The sequence below is a fragment of the Lynx canadensis genome, chromosome B4, assembly GCF_007474595.2.
Source record: "Lynx canadensis isolate LIC74 chromosome B4, mLynCan4.pri.v2, whole genome shotgun sequence".
In the NCBI taxonomy this organism is placed as follows: domain Eukaryota; kingdom Metazoa; phylum Chordata; class Mammalia; order Carnivora; family Felidae; genus Lynx; species Lynx canadensis.
In genome coordinates, this window is record NC_044309.1 from 49,359,969 (window position 1) to 49,378,044 (window position 18,076).

An 18,076-nucleotide genomic window follows, 5' to 3' on the forward strand; every position below is an offset into this window, starting at 1 on the left:
CACTGATTCCTGGAAAAAGATTTGGGTTAAAGCAGTCTTTGGTAGGAGCCAGAAAGATTCTCCTAAAGCAGGTGATCCTCAACCAAACTTTGACAAGCATTGCTACAAAGGTAGGGAGCATTAGTTTTGTTTGATATTGGTTTATTATTTTTTATATGAGTTTCCACATTTCTTTGTTGATTCAAGGGATAAATGTTATTTATGTCTTTTGGAAGACGATCTTCTGAATATATCTGAATTGGTAGCATTGAAGACCAAAAGGTGTCATTTGAGTTAGGGATCCTCTTTAAGCTTCTCTATTTGATTCATCAATTACTCTCTCAACACTCATTTAATCTTCCTCAATTTTCTTTTTTCCTTTAATCAGAATAATTCCGTCACTTACCTTTATTTTATAATGTCTTCAGGATTGAATATCCTTTCTTTGTTAAGGGCCTCAGTTTTAGTTAACATTGCTTTTTAATTTCGAGAAAATTTCCTTTATATCTTGATAGGATAATATGAAGATCAAATATAGTAAAATCATATATAGATTTATTATTTAGTCAGATATAGATGGCATATGATCACAAGGTCTGGCACTGTAATAAGTGCTCAATAAATGTATAGAAAGGAGGAATGTTAACATACTATTATTTTGATTCTATTGGCACATTAAAACTAAAAATAGCATTTATATTGCTTTTAATGGCTGAACCACCATTGTAAAAAGTTATAAAATATAGTAATGTTTAGGACCTAATCATTTTGTTGTCATGGAGGCAACACAGACTTTGAAATTACTTTATCAATTGTAATGTATAATGTGTTAATGCAAAAGCATAATAGTTCACCAGAAGAGTCATGATTAGTCTTTATAAATAAAGTACACCGATAATATTCCTAAAGTCACTGCCATCCATATTAGTTCTTAAACTAAAATGCATAAGGTGTTCAGGTGAAGAAAACGTGAATACTTTGCTCATAGGATGGGTAGAGTCAAATGTAGTTTCATAGGGCTGTCTCCCAAAGATCAATACTTGAAGAAAATTCTTGTGTACTGCCATAAAATTTCTGAGACTTTTCATGGAGGAGAAGTGTTTCTTCAAGATTACTTCCACTGATGTTCTGGGCATTAAAATGATTTAGATTACAATACCTAAAAAAGAAAGAAAGAAAGCTTTTTTTAGGACCAGATGTAGATGACTTGATAAATCATTTGCTTTCTTCCTGTGCTGTCTACCTTTTATTACGGGTCCATAGATACTGGCACAACAGTGATGATTATTTAAGAGCACTGCGTACCAGAACAGTCTTTATAAAACGACAAAGGGAGTTTCAGGAGATGTTAAGTTGTCTCATAAGGACCTTTAGATGGCGCTGTTTTACAACTTGCACTGACTCTGACAGAGCGAGATGGGGGAAAGTCTGAAACCCTATCAACTTTACAGTTTTCATGGAGACCAGGACTCATGAAATACTTCAGATGCACAAGAGATTTGTAAATTCAGTGTTGAACCCATGTAGAAAACACTGTTGTCAAACAATCCATGAATACATTTCTAGAATGCATACCCTATACTCCTGACCCAAGGAACACGTGGCTTTCCTGAGTGTCTGTCTTCTAAGTGCCAGGCATCATGCGAGGGCACTATACCCACCCTCGCTTAGTGAATTCTCACTACAACCCTAGAAGGATGAAATCATCCCCATTTCACAGATAGGGAAACTAAAATTCTAAGAGGTTAAATGACTTCTTTGGGGTTCATATGAATAGTAGTTGGCAGACCCTAGGCTGGGAACTCTCTTATTCAAAATTCTGGCCTTTTCTCCCTGTAGCACACTACTTTTAAAGACACATTATTTTCTTGGGGCACCTGGGTGGCTAAGTCAGTTAAGCGTACGACTCTTGATTTCGGCTCAGGTCACACTCCCGTGGTTTTTGAGTTCAAGCCCCACGTGAGGCTTTTTGCTGTCAGCACAGAGTCTGCTTTGGATCTTCTGTCCCCCCTCTGCTCCCCCCCTGCTCGTGCTCTCTCTCTCTCTCTCTCTCTCTCTCTTAAAAATAAATAAATAAACAAACATTACAAAAAAAGACAAACACTTCTGAGAAAGTTTTAGGAGGATAGGAATTTCAAACTGCTTTATTCACTGCTGTGTTCCTAGTGCCTGGTGCATAGCACATGCTCAAAAATATGTGTTAAATGAATGAGTGAATATGGGCTATAAGTTCGGTTTTATCAGATACATGTAAGCTTCTGAGGTCAAACATCTACTTCTGATTTGTGAAAGTTTCCAAAGTGAATTTTACCTGCTTTTCCCTCTCAATATATTGCTAAAAGTAACTGTAAGAGAAGAATAATGCTTGAATAAGTGGTCTTTTGTCTCTGGTTTATGTTGCTTTCAATAATTATGACAAGTTATGCACAGAAGACTATGGTATCATTGACAAAGTTGGGGCAATGGTATCAACTTTAAGATGTGTTTTACAGAGGTGCCTTGGTGGCTCAGTTGGTTGAGTGTCTGACTTTGGCTCAGGTCATGATCTTGCAGTTTGTGAGTTTCAGCCCTGCATCAAGCTCTGTGCTAATAGCTCAGAGCCTGCACCCTGCTTTGGATTCTGTGTCTCCCTCTCTTTGCTCCTCCCCTGCGCGCTCTCTCTCTCTCTCTCTCTCTCTCTCAAAAATAAATAAACGTTAAAATTTTTTTTTTAAAAGATGTGTTTTACCACACTGGAAGGACAGTGGTGTTGAGATAAAGACAAACACCCTTTTGCCCTCCCTCCCTAAAACATCTGTAATATCTTTTTATTTCAGCATCCAATGTGGGATATATATTTTTATCCAGCACTATAGAGATGTTTATGTAATACTTTTCAGCTAGGGAAAGACATTTCATCTACCTACATCCTTCACCCCCAACCTGAAGAGCCTCAGGTATGACATGTTACCATTGCTACTTTTAGATTTGATTGAGGAGGACTCTAAGACAGACAGAGGCAGAGGGCTATTTTTTGTTTTGTTTTGTTTTTTTACAAATGAAAAATAAATCTTGCCTGATATTCATATATAATTCCTAATGGTACTCAGGTGATATCTGAGTGACCCTGGCAAGATTCTTTTTTTTCTAGGACTTAAACTCGGATTGTATCACACTAATATAAAAATCATGGTGGGGGTACCCTCAGGTGCCAACAGAGACCTAAGGTCAGCTGTGTGTTGGTGAAGATGCTGTTTCATAATTAATATGCTGTTCTCAAAACTTTAAGAACAAGAATAACTTGGGACTGTCTTGTTCTTGATAGATTTGTCACTGTTATCTGGCTCTGAACACCATTGGGTTTGGTAAAAATTGAATTGTGATGAAATGTTTATTGCAATCAAACACTGACTCCTAAATAATATGTTTCAATAATACTGTCTCTAGAACACCTGTGTTTTCTCCTGTTTCTTCACATACTTACTGTTTGTTAGTGTTTGACAATCACACAATCAGTATAGAACTAAATCAAAATCATTCATTCCTCACTAGAGACACTGATCTCCTACCATAAGTTCCATATAGTTTCTTGCCTAACTTCTGGCTTGGACCGTCCCACCCCAATGGGCAATAGATACCCAGGGTAATGTGTGACTTTGCACTAATGTAGTTGGTTTTAGCTGCTTGATCTCTGCTGGCAAATTTTCCACTCTCTTTTCTTCTGATATGTGACACCCATTCTTTCCCGGTGGAGTGGCTGATCGGCAGGTGATGGTGGGTATGGTTACTTTAACTGAAGGGATGGGTTTCTTCCCTACCCATCAGAGTCAAGGGGTTGTTATAGAGTAGGTAGAGAGCTCTTCTGTGGCACTTAGAAACAGTATGCTGGTAGGAGAAAGTGTGTGAGCTTTATAAAGATACACACATGGGTTTGAATCCTAGGTGTGTGAACCTAGTCAATTTACTTACCTAGATTCTCACTTTAGTTTTCGTATTTATAAAAAGTGATAAGATTTCTGTAACAGGGAGGTGGTAGAGATTACATGAGGTTATGTGTGTGTGTGTGTTGCATACTGCCCAAGATAGGAGTGCTTAACACTTGGAAAATTAATTTCCTCCCTTCTTGCTTTGTTTTATCCTGTCTCTATTATTCCCCCTGTCCTCAAAAAGTAAACAGAAAAAAAGGAAAAGAAAATGTAGGGAAATAGAGGATTTGCTAAGAATCAGATTTATTTCTCAATAAATCTTCTATTATCACTTAGTCCCTTCCCACTTTTGGTTCCTCCAATATTTGGTGCTTTGTACCATTTTATTCTTGTCTCCTTCTCTGCACCCCACTCCACCATCTGTCACTTCTTTGTAGTAACTCACTTGTTCAACAATCACAGAGAAAGAATCACACTTAAATAATTGAATTTGAGTACTAAATAGTAGCTCATATAGACTGGTACTTTGCTGTCTTCAGTTTTTTTTTTTTTCTAGTGCCTGGAACAATGCTTAGTATATTGAATGAATGAGTGAATGAATGAATGAATGAATGAGTAAATCCCCGAGCTAATAGAGTCTGGTTCCAGTGCTAGTTCTTCCATGAATTCAGCCCATAATCCTGGTCATTTTTGCCACACCTCTGCATGAGTCTAGAAGAAGAATTAAAAAGGAGGAAGAAGGAGGCATAAGGCAAAGCATGAGGTCATTATTATTACTATTGCTAACACTTTTGAGCATTTACTCATCCTCACAACAATTTTACGGCACAATTGCTATTCTTACTGTTTTCACTTTACAAATGAAAAAAATGGGCTTAACAAAGTTAAATAGCTTGCTGAAGTTTCTACAGCCAAGTAGTGGAAGTGGATTCAACTGGGCTGACTAAAAAAATTACCTTTCAAACTACTTTATGAAAAGACAAAGGTCAGATCTTACAGTGGGAGAAGATGTAAGAAGTGCAGGGTTTATGAGAACTGGAAGATGAGCACCACTTATGTGTTTGGAGGCAACGAATGGAGGGGAAAGAGGCTTTGCCTTCACCTTCGGTTTTCATCGATGACTCTATTTTGCTCCAAAACTGAGGATATTCCCCTTGGATCCTTCTGCAAGACTCTTTGATATTCTAATTTGGCTTTCAATTCAAGAATGAGATAGGTATTTATATTGTGGAGGATCAATTCAACAACTTATATACTTTGGAAGGTAAGAAATATAAAAATTCAGGGAGCCATTAAAACTTTTGATTTTGTCATTAATTCTGCCTTGCATGAAATTTAAGTGCCTCTCTTTTATACTGAACCATAAGCTCCGTGAGAGCAGGAACGTAATGGCACTAAACATTTATTGACTTACTGACTTTGTGTCCTTCTAGTTTACTATCACATGTAGTACCTACCGCATGACTGGTGTTCCAACAGAGATTTATTCAATGAATGAAAGAATGATTTAGGCAAGGGAGAAGTGACAGTGATGAGATAAAATATGACTAAATAGATAAGTGAATAGAGGGAAGTGAGAAAAATAAAGATCTCTGTAGTTGACACAACATGACAGGTACTGTGCTCAGCCCTTTACCAAAATTCATATGCCTAAAGCCCACAAGATGTTGGTTTTCTTGATTTTATTTTACAAATATAAGAACAGAGGCTCAGAGAAGTTATACAATTTGCTCAAAACTACACAGTCATCCAAAAATACATCAGTGAGAGAGAGAGGTGGGCTAGCAATGGATGGATGGTAGATGATACATAATAAGCCACTGACTGGTCTCAGGTGACTGACTAAATGATTTTGCAGTTTGTTATTGACCTTGAAATGGTCACTGCTGATTGAAAGGCCTGAATGGAATCCAAATCTTAAGCATCATTAGATTTCTAGCTATTTGTTTAATGATATTTGCTTTTAATGATAATGACTCATTCATTCTTATTATCAATATGGTTATTTCTAATTCTAAAGTGGTGCTATATAGTGGAGAAAACATATCTTCTTTCAGAACATGTTTTAGAATCGAGTAAAGCACTATTTTATTATAAGGATCAATGGCAAAAGTGAAGTCTAAATTGAAATTTCTTGCTCTGAATAATCTGTTAAATTTCTCTAATATGCTAATTTGTCCAGTCATGGCATACAGGATTCCCGTTGGCTCAGTGATAGTTCCCAGATCAATATTTCATGGACTCAGAAATTGCTCATCTTACCACAAACTTACCTTTGTGAAACACTCCAGAATCCCAGGACGTTCAACAACGTTAATGATGCCAAAAAGAAGAAGAAGCTTTCTAAATTGCCTTTGTTTAATGTGTTTGGAAACCAATTGCCTGTTTGGAACAAAAGTAATTGTTATTCAACTGCAGAGTTGTAAGTTTTTGTGAATATTTTATCATTCCACTATTCATAGAGATTTATTCGCTTCAATAATATCTACAAAGCAAAAAAGCTCATCTGAAACTCATTGTCAAGACTCGTTTAATTCTGTAATTAATGGTAAAATAACAAGCAAAGTACCACAAATATTTTGAAGGTCAAAAAAACCTTAATTTGTATAACGCAATATAGGTTCAGAAGAACTGAGCTATAAAAGTAACCCTGATTATGCTAACTTAACTGGAACCGTGTACCTATCTTATTCATCCTTATATATCTAGTACCTAGAGTGCCTGACACATAGGAATTATTCAGTAAATATATATTGAATAAATGTAAAATATTTACCACAGCCAGTTCTAGCTGTAAGGTTAGTGACATAATAGACGTAGATGCCAGATGTTACATTATTTTGACATCTTAGATAAATCTAATATTACGTTATTATAATATCACAGAACCTATTTATCAAACTACTTGAAATCTCTAGTTGACATGAAAGTACTTTTTGACCTGATAAGTAATTCCTTCAAATTAATACTTCTAAATCAGATATCCCCCTCTTTCTTATGATGTCAAACTTCTATACACAAAACTATTACATCAGTATATATGAAACTATTTAGGATTCAAGGTAATTGCTCTTACTTTGCTCCTAAGTTTTAACTTTTGTTTTGGATCTTTGCTATAATTCTCTCTCTCTTTCTGTACCCAAATCCATATCTATATCTATATGCATTATCTCTATTTCTACACACACTCAATTTTCCTTCAGTGGGTTTTGATACATTATTATTTAATACATTATACGAAATAATGCATTATATATGCAGCACTTATTTTTTGCAGTACTTTTAAAACAACAATAGAATATTAGTATTAACAAATATGTTATAGATACATAGTATTACAGAATATTAAAAAGATTGTTCAAAAGGCAAAACCTATCACCATGGACAAAACTTAAATTCAGTGGGAGTTCTGAATGGGCAGAGTCTTCCCCCAAAAAGTTATACATTATGAGAACAGGAATTGATCTTCTTTGAGCAGTCAGATGCCAAGGTTTGGGTATTTTCTTGCTTTTTTATAGAAGTTCCTACAGTGGGTTGTAAAGAGAGGTGTGGGACGAGAGCAATCAGTCCATGCGCTGATACACTCCATCTTCAGTAACATCTTTGGCACATGGGTTGTGAGTTGCTTCCTGAGCTAGAAAATGGTTCTTGGCCTCTCCCTTGACAGTGCATACTTTTAAATGAGATTTGAATTAAATGTTCTGTTCAGGGTTGATAGTCAGCAAGTACATAAGTATGACAGCTGTGATTAATTGTGCCACTTCCCATTTAAAGCCGTTTCTCTTCTGTCATTTAACAATGACTATTATTACGGACCAACCATGAAAATTAGCTTGTGTCTTGGACCTATAATTGAAATCTGGTATTGAGTTTAAAGCTCTTTGGCAAGTTCTACTTCCCCATTTTATTAATTTGTGTTCCATTACAATAGAAATGCATGGTGTTATTGCTATATTGACATAATGCCTTCATCTGATAGGAGTAGTTTCACACAACGTTTCCGTCTGTGTCTGTCTATTGGGTATTGTGTAGCCCTCGTGTGTGTGTGTGTGTGTGTGTGTGTGTGTGTGTGTGTGTGTGTGTGTAGAAACCAAGCATTTGATTGTACTTGAATGGGGGTAGTTCGGGTGGAAGTCAAGGTAAGGTGAGATAACATCACACATGTTTTCAGGAAGAACTAAACCACCCTGCTAACCTTATTCAAACGGTCCTATTTCCTTATTTCTCCTGAATTAATATCCCAATCATATTTCTGTCCTTTTCATTTCACATCAGCACTTTGCATGTGATGCGTTTAGACCATTTTATCACTGTGTTTCTCTGGCTAGAATGAGAGGAGTTTGTACAGAGTATGCGAAGCCTCAGAATTAACATGACATTAATTCTTCTTGGAGCATGAATTTTGGTCCATAATAAGTAATTGAAAAGGCTATCTTTATATTATAACAAAGTCAGATGAGGGAGAAGAATATAAATTTTGTAAGATCTTTAAAGGTAAAACATAACATTTCTAAAAAATTATGCAATTACAGCAAATACCAGCCTATCAGGATAGGCTCCAGCCCATCAGGATAGCACCAGCTCCCCCTGCATGTGCCATTGTATCTGTCACTGGGTAAGGGGAACAATCACCTGAATTGATAGCACAGGACACACACTAGCATCAAGTTGGACAGAGGGATACTTCATGAAATCTAAAATTTGTTTTATTTATATAGAGATTTCACCCAAAGGTATCTCTTTACATAGACTGATAGAAAGAGAATGGGCTTGGGGGTGGAGAGATTTTGAAGTCAAATATTGTCTCTGTTATTTAATAGTTTTGTTTTTGGGCATTTGTCCAATTGAACCACTTCAGCCTCAGTTTCTCCTCTCTAAAATGACAGCAACACCTTTCTCACTGAGCTGTTATGAGAAGTAAGGATGTCAAGGGTTGGACACAGAGGAGGCGCTCCATAAACTTTAGATTATCACTCCCACCCACACACACTTTAGAAGTAGCTCATACAAAATCATGTAGCCTGAACTTGATCTCGGGCCCATTTCCTGTCAGATATTTCTTCATGTTCTGTGTGCCACTTTTTTTTTTTTTATCATTATCCCAGGACTGGTTGTAAAATGTTCCATTTAACATTGTCAGTTGACTCAGCTCTTAGGTACTATAACTTTATTTTAGTAGCTTATAAACTTTTATTGTCGTAATTCACATTTGTGCCATTTTTCACCTGACATTTCTAGTAGCTGATTGAAATCTGGAGCATCCTTGCCAAAGGAGACAAAGAGAAGACTTTAGGTCTAAAATGGAACAAACTAAACTTCTCCAGATCTTAGCTTGGGAAGGTAAGGAAGTTTAACAACATGAGAAAAGAATGTGCTACATAAACAGTGGTAAGTGCCATATGTTAATGCTCACAGTGAACCCAAGTTAAGTACTTTAGTAGAATAACCAGCTAGTTAGTAATGAAAGTTAGACCACTTGGTAATAGAACAGTCACGAAGTATTTAGCATTGCTCAGAAGTTCTCCACATATTTCTTGTTCAGTTAGATTTATTCGTTCATTTGAAAATCATTTGTTAAGAAATTTTCATGTATCATAAAACGGGCATTTCAAGTTGCTTAAGAAAAAGAGCTCATAGATTTGTAGAAGAGACATGCAAATAGGTAATTACTCTGGAGTATTAGACCTTATAGACACTAAGTAAAATGTTTTTATTTATTTTAAACTATCATGGCCATTTTAGAGACAAAAGGACTATAGAATTATCTAGACTAGTTCTTGTATTTTACAGATTAAAGAGTGAAGGTGCAGAGAGGTATGTTGAGGCATTGCTCAGTAGAATCCTCATCTTACAAACTGCACTACTAAAGCCCCAATGATGCTAATAGAATTATGTTACTATAAACAGCACAAAGTCACTAATATGAAAGAAGAAAATGCTTTATTCTTGTCCCATATTATGCCTTGTATTGTAAAGCCCCAAATTTCATATGCTGTCTTTATGTCTTTGAACCTCACAGGGCCCCAAAGGCCTAACCGCATAGTTCTTTGCCCTTTCAGACATACTCCTCACCCCAGGGGAAGGCCTCCCTCACCTGGTTAGTTCCCCTATTAGTCAGCCCAGCTGCCTGCTACTGGTATTCACCCTAAAGCTCTCACCTCCTTCTCAGACCTCAACATCAAGCAAACAGGAAGTCACATCCTCCTGTGGGATCCAGGAGTCACTCCCTGTTTTGTTACTACCAGGCTCACCCTCCACAGACCTTTGTTGCTCTATTCTCAAGTTAGTCCCCATATGGCCCTGTGTGACACATTCTCCTCCCCTGACCTGTGAGTGTGTCTGACTAATAAGCTGCTGTCAGCCCATCTCTCCAGTGTCAGGTGTCATATTTTCAGCCACCTTATCCTATTTAGGTTAAGGACCCCTCCCACACTGACCAGGTGAAGAGGAGGTGATGAGAACATGCCCCTACACAGAAATCAAGGTCAGTTCTACACAGAATTCTAGTAGCTTCTGTGGCTCTGATGCATGATTACTGTTTTGGGGAGAAGAAGGAGCAGTTCCATATTCCATTCTAACCAGTACCCAGTACCAAGTAGCTCTGCTTCTAAACTACATCAGGCAATATGACTCCTTTAAAACAGAAGACAGGAAGTAGTGGGTGCATGGCAGTCAAGGCACATTGCTTTCAGGTAGCGTAGCTCCCAAAGAAAAGCATTATAGGTGAATGTGGGCGCTAGGGAGCACTCAATAGTCATGTATGCTTGAGACCAGTTTACAATCACATTATTTGATCAGATTATTGGACAATAAGAAAATGGTGTCAAATTCTCACTCCAGCCCAGCAGTTTGCTTATCACGATTACTTGGGTTTTAATGGGGGCACTTTCACAGAAAACTTCATTAAAAATATGGAAAGGGACATAGGCTAAGGGAATCCATACACATTCTTAGTTGGTAAATAGTGCCTGTCAGTAAATTTCTCCTATTGAGGATGACTAAATACAAAAAAGGTCAAAATGAAGAAGGAAAAGGGACTGTATACATATTACAACTTTTGCTTATGAAAAAACACCCCTAACACACAATGACAAAAGTTCAAATAACAATAATGATAATAATAATAATAATAATAATAATATAGGATATCATAAGGAAGAGACAAAAATTAAAAAATAAAAAATACTAATTTCAGGCAAAGTTGAATTCAAAGGAAAAATAGTGTCAAAGAGACACTGAGGATTTTTTTCTATTTATAAAAAGCACAGTCCAAATTGAAGACAGGTCAATGAACATCCTTTAAGTAATGAAAATATAACAAGTCTGTTGGAAACTTGGATAAAAACAGGTAGATCAATTTTTGTGAATGACTGTCACATTTTGGTCAAGTTTTGATAGAAAAAGCAACAAAGAAAATGATGTAGAGGATTAGAATAATGTGATTGATAAGAGTTTAATAAAGATTATACTATTGTTTAGTAAAAAAATACTCTCTTATAGAAGTTTAAATAACATCAATAGCAAACCAAATCTCCTAGAAATTAAGATACTGCCCCTACATAATCATTTGGTCAAAGAGAAAAATGAAACCCACAACCACAAAGTATTTGAAAATGAAGTGATGAAGAAATTGCATTTATAAATTTAGGGATACAGATTTAAATTCTATTCAGAGGTACATTTAAAGGCACATATTTTTTCAGTTTGAAGGAATGCAAATAAATGAACTAAACATTCAGCACAAAAGAACCCTAGAAAATAAATAAGAATTATAAGGAAAGTCAAAGAAAAAAATAAAGATGACAGCAGGAAATCAATATATTAAAGAATATTAGATTTAATAATTCTAAGGCCTGATTCATTGCAAGAAAATGTAACAACAACAGAAACCCTGACAAATCCAAAGAGAATAGATAACAAAAGAGGGGCCATAACAATATTTATTTATAAGTGTGCTATATTAGTTTCAAAAATCTTATGGAAGAAGGAAGGTGTGGTGTATACGTGTATGTGTATCTCATTATGTATATGATGGAATATTACTCAGCCATAAAAAAAGAATGAGGAGCACTTGGGTATCTCAGTGGGTTAAGCGTCCAACTTCGGCTCAGGTCATGATCTCACAGTTTGTGAATTTAATTAAGCCTCTGTGCTGACAGTGCGGAGCCTGGAGCCTGCTTTGAGTTCTGTGTCTCCCTTTCCCTCTGTTCCTCTCCCACTCACACTTGGTTTCTCTCTCTCTCTCTCTCTCTCTCAAAAATAAATAAACATTTTTTAAAAAATGAAATCTTGCCATCTGCCACAGCACGGGTCCATCTAGAGGGTCTAATGCTAAGTGAAATAAGTCAGCCAAAGAAAGACAAATAATATGATTTTACTCATATGTGGAATTTAAGAAACAAAACAAAGGAATAAGGAAAAAGAGAGACAAACTGAAAAACAGACTCCTAACTATAGAGAACAAATAGATGGTTCCCAGAAGGGAGGTCGGAGGGGGATTGGTGAAACAGTTGAAGGGGATTAAGACTACACTTGTCCTAATGAGCACTGAATAATGTATAGAATTGTTGAATCACTATATTGTACACCTAAAACTAATATAACACTGTATGTTAATATAATTGAATAAAAAAATAAAACTAAAAAAGTATATTATGGAAATGGGATGATTATCTAGGAAAACCTTAATTATCTAAATTGAACCAAGAAAAAAGAAAAAATCTTACTGGCAAGAAACAGTGGGGAAAAAGTTACCAGGAAGTATCTTCAAAAGAGATAATGCATCCTGAATGTACCTTTTAATTTTCATGGAAGAGATGACTCTTTCCCCTGGATCTTTCTAGAAAAGCAAAGAACCATCAAATATTGCTACTGCCAGCTGTTGTCTATCTCATGTATGTGAAGATGATTTAATATTGAAAAACCTATTAATTAAATATACTATAATATCAGGAATAGTAAGAAAATCGAGAGGTGATCTCAAGAGCTACTTAAGAAGCATTCAATAAAATTTACTCTGATTTGTTTAGATCTTAGAAAACAAGAAATAGAAATTTTCTTATGATAAAGAATATCCTTTAACATTATAGACCTACAAATATGTTTAAAAAAATAGAGATTCAAATTAAGATTATGAACAGGGTAAAATGTGACTGTCTTCTGGTATTAACACTGTTCTGAAGTTCTTTGTCCTGATAAAGGTATAAAGCATCAGAGTTAATATTGGAAATAAGGATTTTTAAAAATTATATTTAAGATTAGATAATTTTTCTGTAAACTGAAAAAGATAAATACTCTCATAAATTTACTAAGAAAGTTTAAGAAGTTGGATGTAAGATATAGACATAAATATTAATACTCCCCCTATATGATACATAATTATTATCTCAGTGAATTTGGAAGGAGGGAAAGGAGTCAGTTCATAACAGCAAAATGAGAAAGAGCATAAAATGCCTACAATAAGTCCAACAGAAATGTTCAAGACATGGATGAAGAAAAGAAAATCTAACTGAACTGAATTTTTTAACATTGAATAAATAAAAAAGTTATGTTATCTACTTAGAGGGAACACTAAATATTATAAAAGCATTTATTTATTTATTTATTTATTTATTTATTTATTTATTTATTTTTAAAAAATCTTTTACTTCTTTTTGAGAGAGAGAGAGAGAGAGAGAGACAGAGTGTGAGCAGGGGAGGAACAGAGAGAGAGGGAGACACAGAATCTGAAGCAGGCTCCAGGCTCTGAGCTGTTAGCACAGAGCCGGACACAGGGACCATGAGATCATGACCTGAGCCGAAGTCAGAGGCTTAACCAACTGAGCCACTCAGGCACCCCGAAAAGCTTTATTGTTTTAATTAACAAGTAGTACTTATTTCATTACCATAAACACGAGATTTGGGGAAAATTGATAAAATGATTCTAAAATTCACCTGGAAATGTACACTATAGGAAATAAGAGCTTTACAAATGAAGAGTAAACCATAAGGAGAAGTATGACTAGCAATAGTTGATATATATCATAAAGTCATAATAATTAAACAGAGGGTGATACTAAGCTAAAATCAAGAGGTAGCTGACAGGAACAAAATAGACAGCTCTAAAATAGCCCTACAATAGCCTAAGAACTAAGAATATATTAAAGTATATATTACTAACTGATTAGTTTCATTCCACTTATCCTATGGCTATGAGGTATTTATGGTTTAAGTAACTTTTTCACAACAAATATCAAGTTATGCTGTGAAATTTGGTTATTTGAAGGAAATGTGTATTTACCTAACATAAAAAAGTCCACATGGATAAAAATATGATTTTCAAAATATTAAACTACTAAAATTTCCATAACCATAGATAAATGCAATGATATTGCATGTTCACAATGCATGAACATGTTATTCATGTTCACAATGAAAAAGGTTAATAGGTTTGATTACCTATATCAGCAAAACTTGTGCAGACCAAACTCATCTATGAAACTAAAATGTTGAGTTAAAATAGGACAATATTAGCAATATATTTGACTAAGTGATAATATCCTTAAGGTTTTAAAAACATATAAATCAATAGGAAAAAATGACAAATAGACCAAAAGAAAAATGGGCAAAGAATATGATCAAGCATGTCATGAATGAGTAAAGATAAAAGTGTTCATACATTAAAAATTTCAATTTTCCATTCTGAAAAATACAAATTAAAGTAATAATGGAATATAATTTTTGCCAATCATATTCACAAAGATCAAAATACTATTATGCTCAGGGTTGCAATTAACATCTTGAGACAAGTATTATTCTATCACAATGGTGGTATAATTGATGCAGCCTTTTAGAAAACAATAGTCTTTAAAATATTTATCCTTATTGAATGAGTAATTCCATTCCCAGGATTCTGGAAATAAAAAGAGTCTTTTTGTTTGTTTGTTTTAGAAATTCAAATGACACGGAAAGATCCTCATGATATTTTCAAAGGAAAAAAAAGTGGGACTTGATATAATTTTTTATTGAGCATTCCTCAGAAGTTATTCAGACTACAATTTTGTTTAAAATATCTCTGTATATAATTTTTTTAAGTTTATTTCTTTTTGAGAGAGAAAGAGAGAGAGAGAGAGCAAGCAGAGGATGGGCAGCGAGAAGGGGACAGAGGATCTGAAGCAGGCTCTTGGTGGACAACAGTGAGCCTGATGTGGGGCTTAAACCCATGAACTGCAAGATCATGACCTGAGCTGAAGTAGGACGCTTGACAAATTGAGCCACCCAGGCGTCCCTCTCTATATAAATTTAATACCCCCTCCCCACATGCACACAAATTAAAAAAAATTGGAAAAAATTTACCCCAATAATAATTGCCATCATCTTTTTGGCCTTTTCCCCTCCTCCTTTACAGTTTGGATTTATCTGGTCATACATTACCTTAGCAGCAAAAAATAATATTTTAAAATGATTTCCTCAAGCATACTTCGGGAAAACTCTGACTTCTAAAAATCATTTCTGGTTTATTATCAAACAACAGAAAAGGGTGGTTTTCTCTCACAACCTACTCTTCTTCAGCAATTGAAGTATTGAATAGCAGCCTGGATGTTGTAACTTGGAAGTTATGTGCTATTTATAAAACTGTCCTAAGATATCATTTTGGAAATCATAGTATCCCAAGTAACAATAACCAGTCTATTCTGAAACCTAAGATTCACTCACTTCAGTGATCTGTCACTATATTCCCTACTGAAATCCTAGATTTACCAACTATCTCAAATATACATGGCATTATTTTAAGGGCTACGGCATGTTGCTTTTGATGAGAGGCAGATTTCTGCTATGTCTTTTTGGAGAAAGATTCAATATTTCCCCTTTTTACCAGCTACTGTTTTATTTTGAATGTAGTGGACCTTTGAAAATATTAAATGGTGCCTTTTGGAATCTCTTCAAATTAGAGTTGAGCACAGTAAGCAATTATTTTCCCTGAGACTTTGGCAATATATTTTTAAAGTTATTTTTTGTAACACTGGTGATGTGGTAAACCTCCAAAATTGTTGAGACAAAACTGAAATGGCTTTTATACCTAACTTTATCTTAGGCACATCTATCACTTCACTATGTGCAAAGAAGTATGTAATTAAAGACATGTAACAGTCATTCTCCAGGGTGGATATACTTCTGTGCCACGGGAAATAAACCCTGTGCAGCAAAAAGAGCTTGGGAATCAGGAATCCACCACTGTTGTAAGATTTGGACAACTTATATAACTTTCCGAGTTCATTTTCCTTTTACATGTGATGGGGCTACAAATATCCACCCCCAAAGAATTGTTGTGAAGATTTAATGAAATAATATCTTTGTGAAATACATATAGCAAGGTCTGCATATAACTGACACTTAATAAATGTTAATTTCTTTCCTTCCTCTATTCAGTAACCTGATTTAAATGCTTCATTTGAGATTCATAGCTCTCCTACCTGAGTTAATTTTTAAAACACATTAATTTTCATGATACCTGAAGGAAATAATATCTAACAACTATATTCTACTCTGGCTTTTCTACCACCTTTTCCTATTTGTCGAATAAGTACTCAAACTATTATTAGCTTCAATTTACAGACGAGGAAACAGAGGCATGGAGAGGCTAAAGTGTCTGCCTGAAGTCATGTAAAGGAGACAGAATAATTATTTGTTGATCGAATGGGTGAACTGAGGTTGGGCCCCAAATCTGCACGTACTCAGTTCCTGGCTCTCCTAACAATGTCTGCATGGAGACTTTAATTTGCATTTGTTCTTCCTGGGAATTGTGAATAAAAATGAAGTTAGGTTGCTGTTTCCAGGAAGGGATGCCGTGTCTTTCAAAATTGTAGAGAAAGCGCTATGTGCATTGTTCACCTGATCTGCAAAAAGAATGAGCATGGGATGATATTTGGGAAAACACGCTTTCTTATAAGGGTGAGTTCATTCTCTTGAAGAGCACTGGGAGGTAAAAACCCATCAAGATAGTGTGTTCTCATGATGATTTCAATGAATTATCATGGAAATGAGTTTTAGAAGAGAGGTAATGCTTTGTGATAATAGCCCGATAATGCCATTAGCTATGAACTGTAATTGTAATAGCATTAGTCAAATGAATATATCTGATATTAATTTGAGTGTCAAATATTTCTATAAGATTCTTCTTGTTAATTAAACATCAGCCGTGGTATTATTAATTCACTATCTAGCCAGTGCTCGCACATAGTAGGAACCCAATACGTATTTGTGAACTGAATTTATAAGTCAACCTCGAAGTGGAACTGTTTAAAATAGTAAAATACTGAATTTAAATAATATCATGGATAGGGGCGCCTGGGTGGCGCAGTCGGTTAAGCGTCCGACTTCAGCCAGGTCACGATCTCGCGGTCCGTGAGTTCGAGCCCTGCGTCAGGCTCTGGGCTGATGGCTCAGAGCCTGGAGCCTGTTTCCGATTCTGTGTCTCCCTCTCTCTCTGCCCCTCCCCTGTTCATGCTCTGTCTCTCTCTGTCCCAAAAATAAATAAACGTTGAAAAAAAAAATTTTTTTTAAAAATAATATCATGGATATAGCAGGAACTGATTTTTCCCAATATCTGCTTATTTGTACAGTCTGTTCTCTATTGTAACTTCAGTTAGCTAATGATGTAGACTTGTTTATTTCAGAATTTGAAAAGATATCCACCCCCCTCTTGCATATTTGGAGGGAAATCACATGTGAGGTTTACTTCAAATTGCTTTAATTCAAGAGTACGGTTTGTGCCTTTCTTCCTCTCTTGTGGTTTTCAGACCATTTTAAAATCTACCAGACAGCTTCATAACTGCATTGGATATCTGACTATCACTGGACAAAATCATGCTTTAGGTAGTTTGGTATTGCTCTTTGTAATGACCAGTATCAACTGGGCCTTCAACACTGATGGCAATCCTAATTTTCTTCTAAATCATCTCTCGCTCCTGTGACAACACGTTCTTAGCTCCCTGCTCTTCCTATTCCTCATTTTCATCCTAATCCCCCTCTGCTCTCATGAATGGCTTGCTGCATATGTCATAAAGAAAACTGAGAGCCTTGAACAGTAGGAGTCAGCATCTTTCCAATACCAGGACCACACCTCCCCATTCTCTCTTCTGTTTTAGTGCAGGAAAGAAGCATCCACCCTCCAGTAAGAAGTCAATCTCTCTTCTTTCTCTTGCATTTTTAGC

General features: G+C 35.6%; 1 protein-coding gene across 1 annotated transcript in view; it reads right to left on the bottom strand.

Moving 5' to 3' along the window:
• Positions 1–990: 990 nt before the first annotated feature.
• The window catches only part of SLC15A5 (solute carrier family 15 member 5), an 84,638-nt gene continuing 67,552 nt past the window's right edge, over positions 991–18,076 (bottom strand). The window contains exons 8-9 of the mRNA XM_030322062.1: positions 6,158–6,266; positions 991–1,138 (exon numbers count right to left, since the gene is read on the bottom strand). Coding sequence (XP_030177922.1) covers positions 991–1,138; positions 6,158–6,266 — 257 coding nt within the window. The remainder of the gene's footprint in view (positions 1,139–6,157; positions 6,267–18,076) is intronic.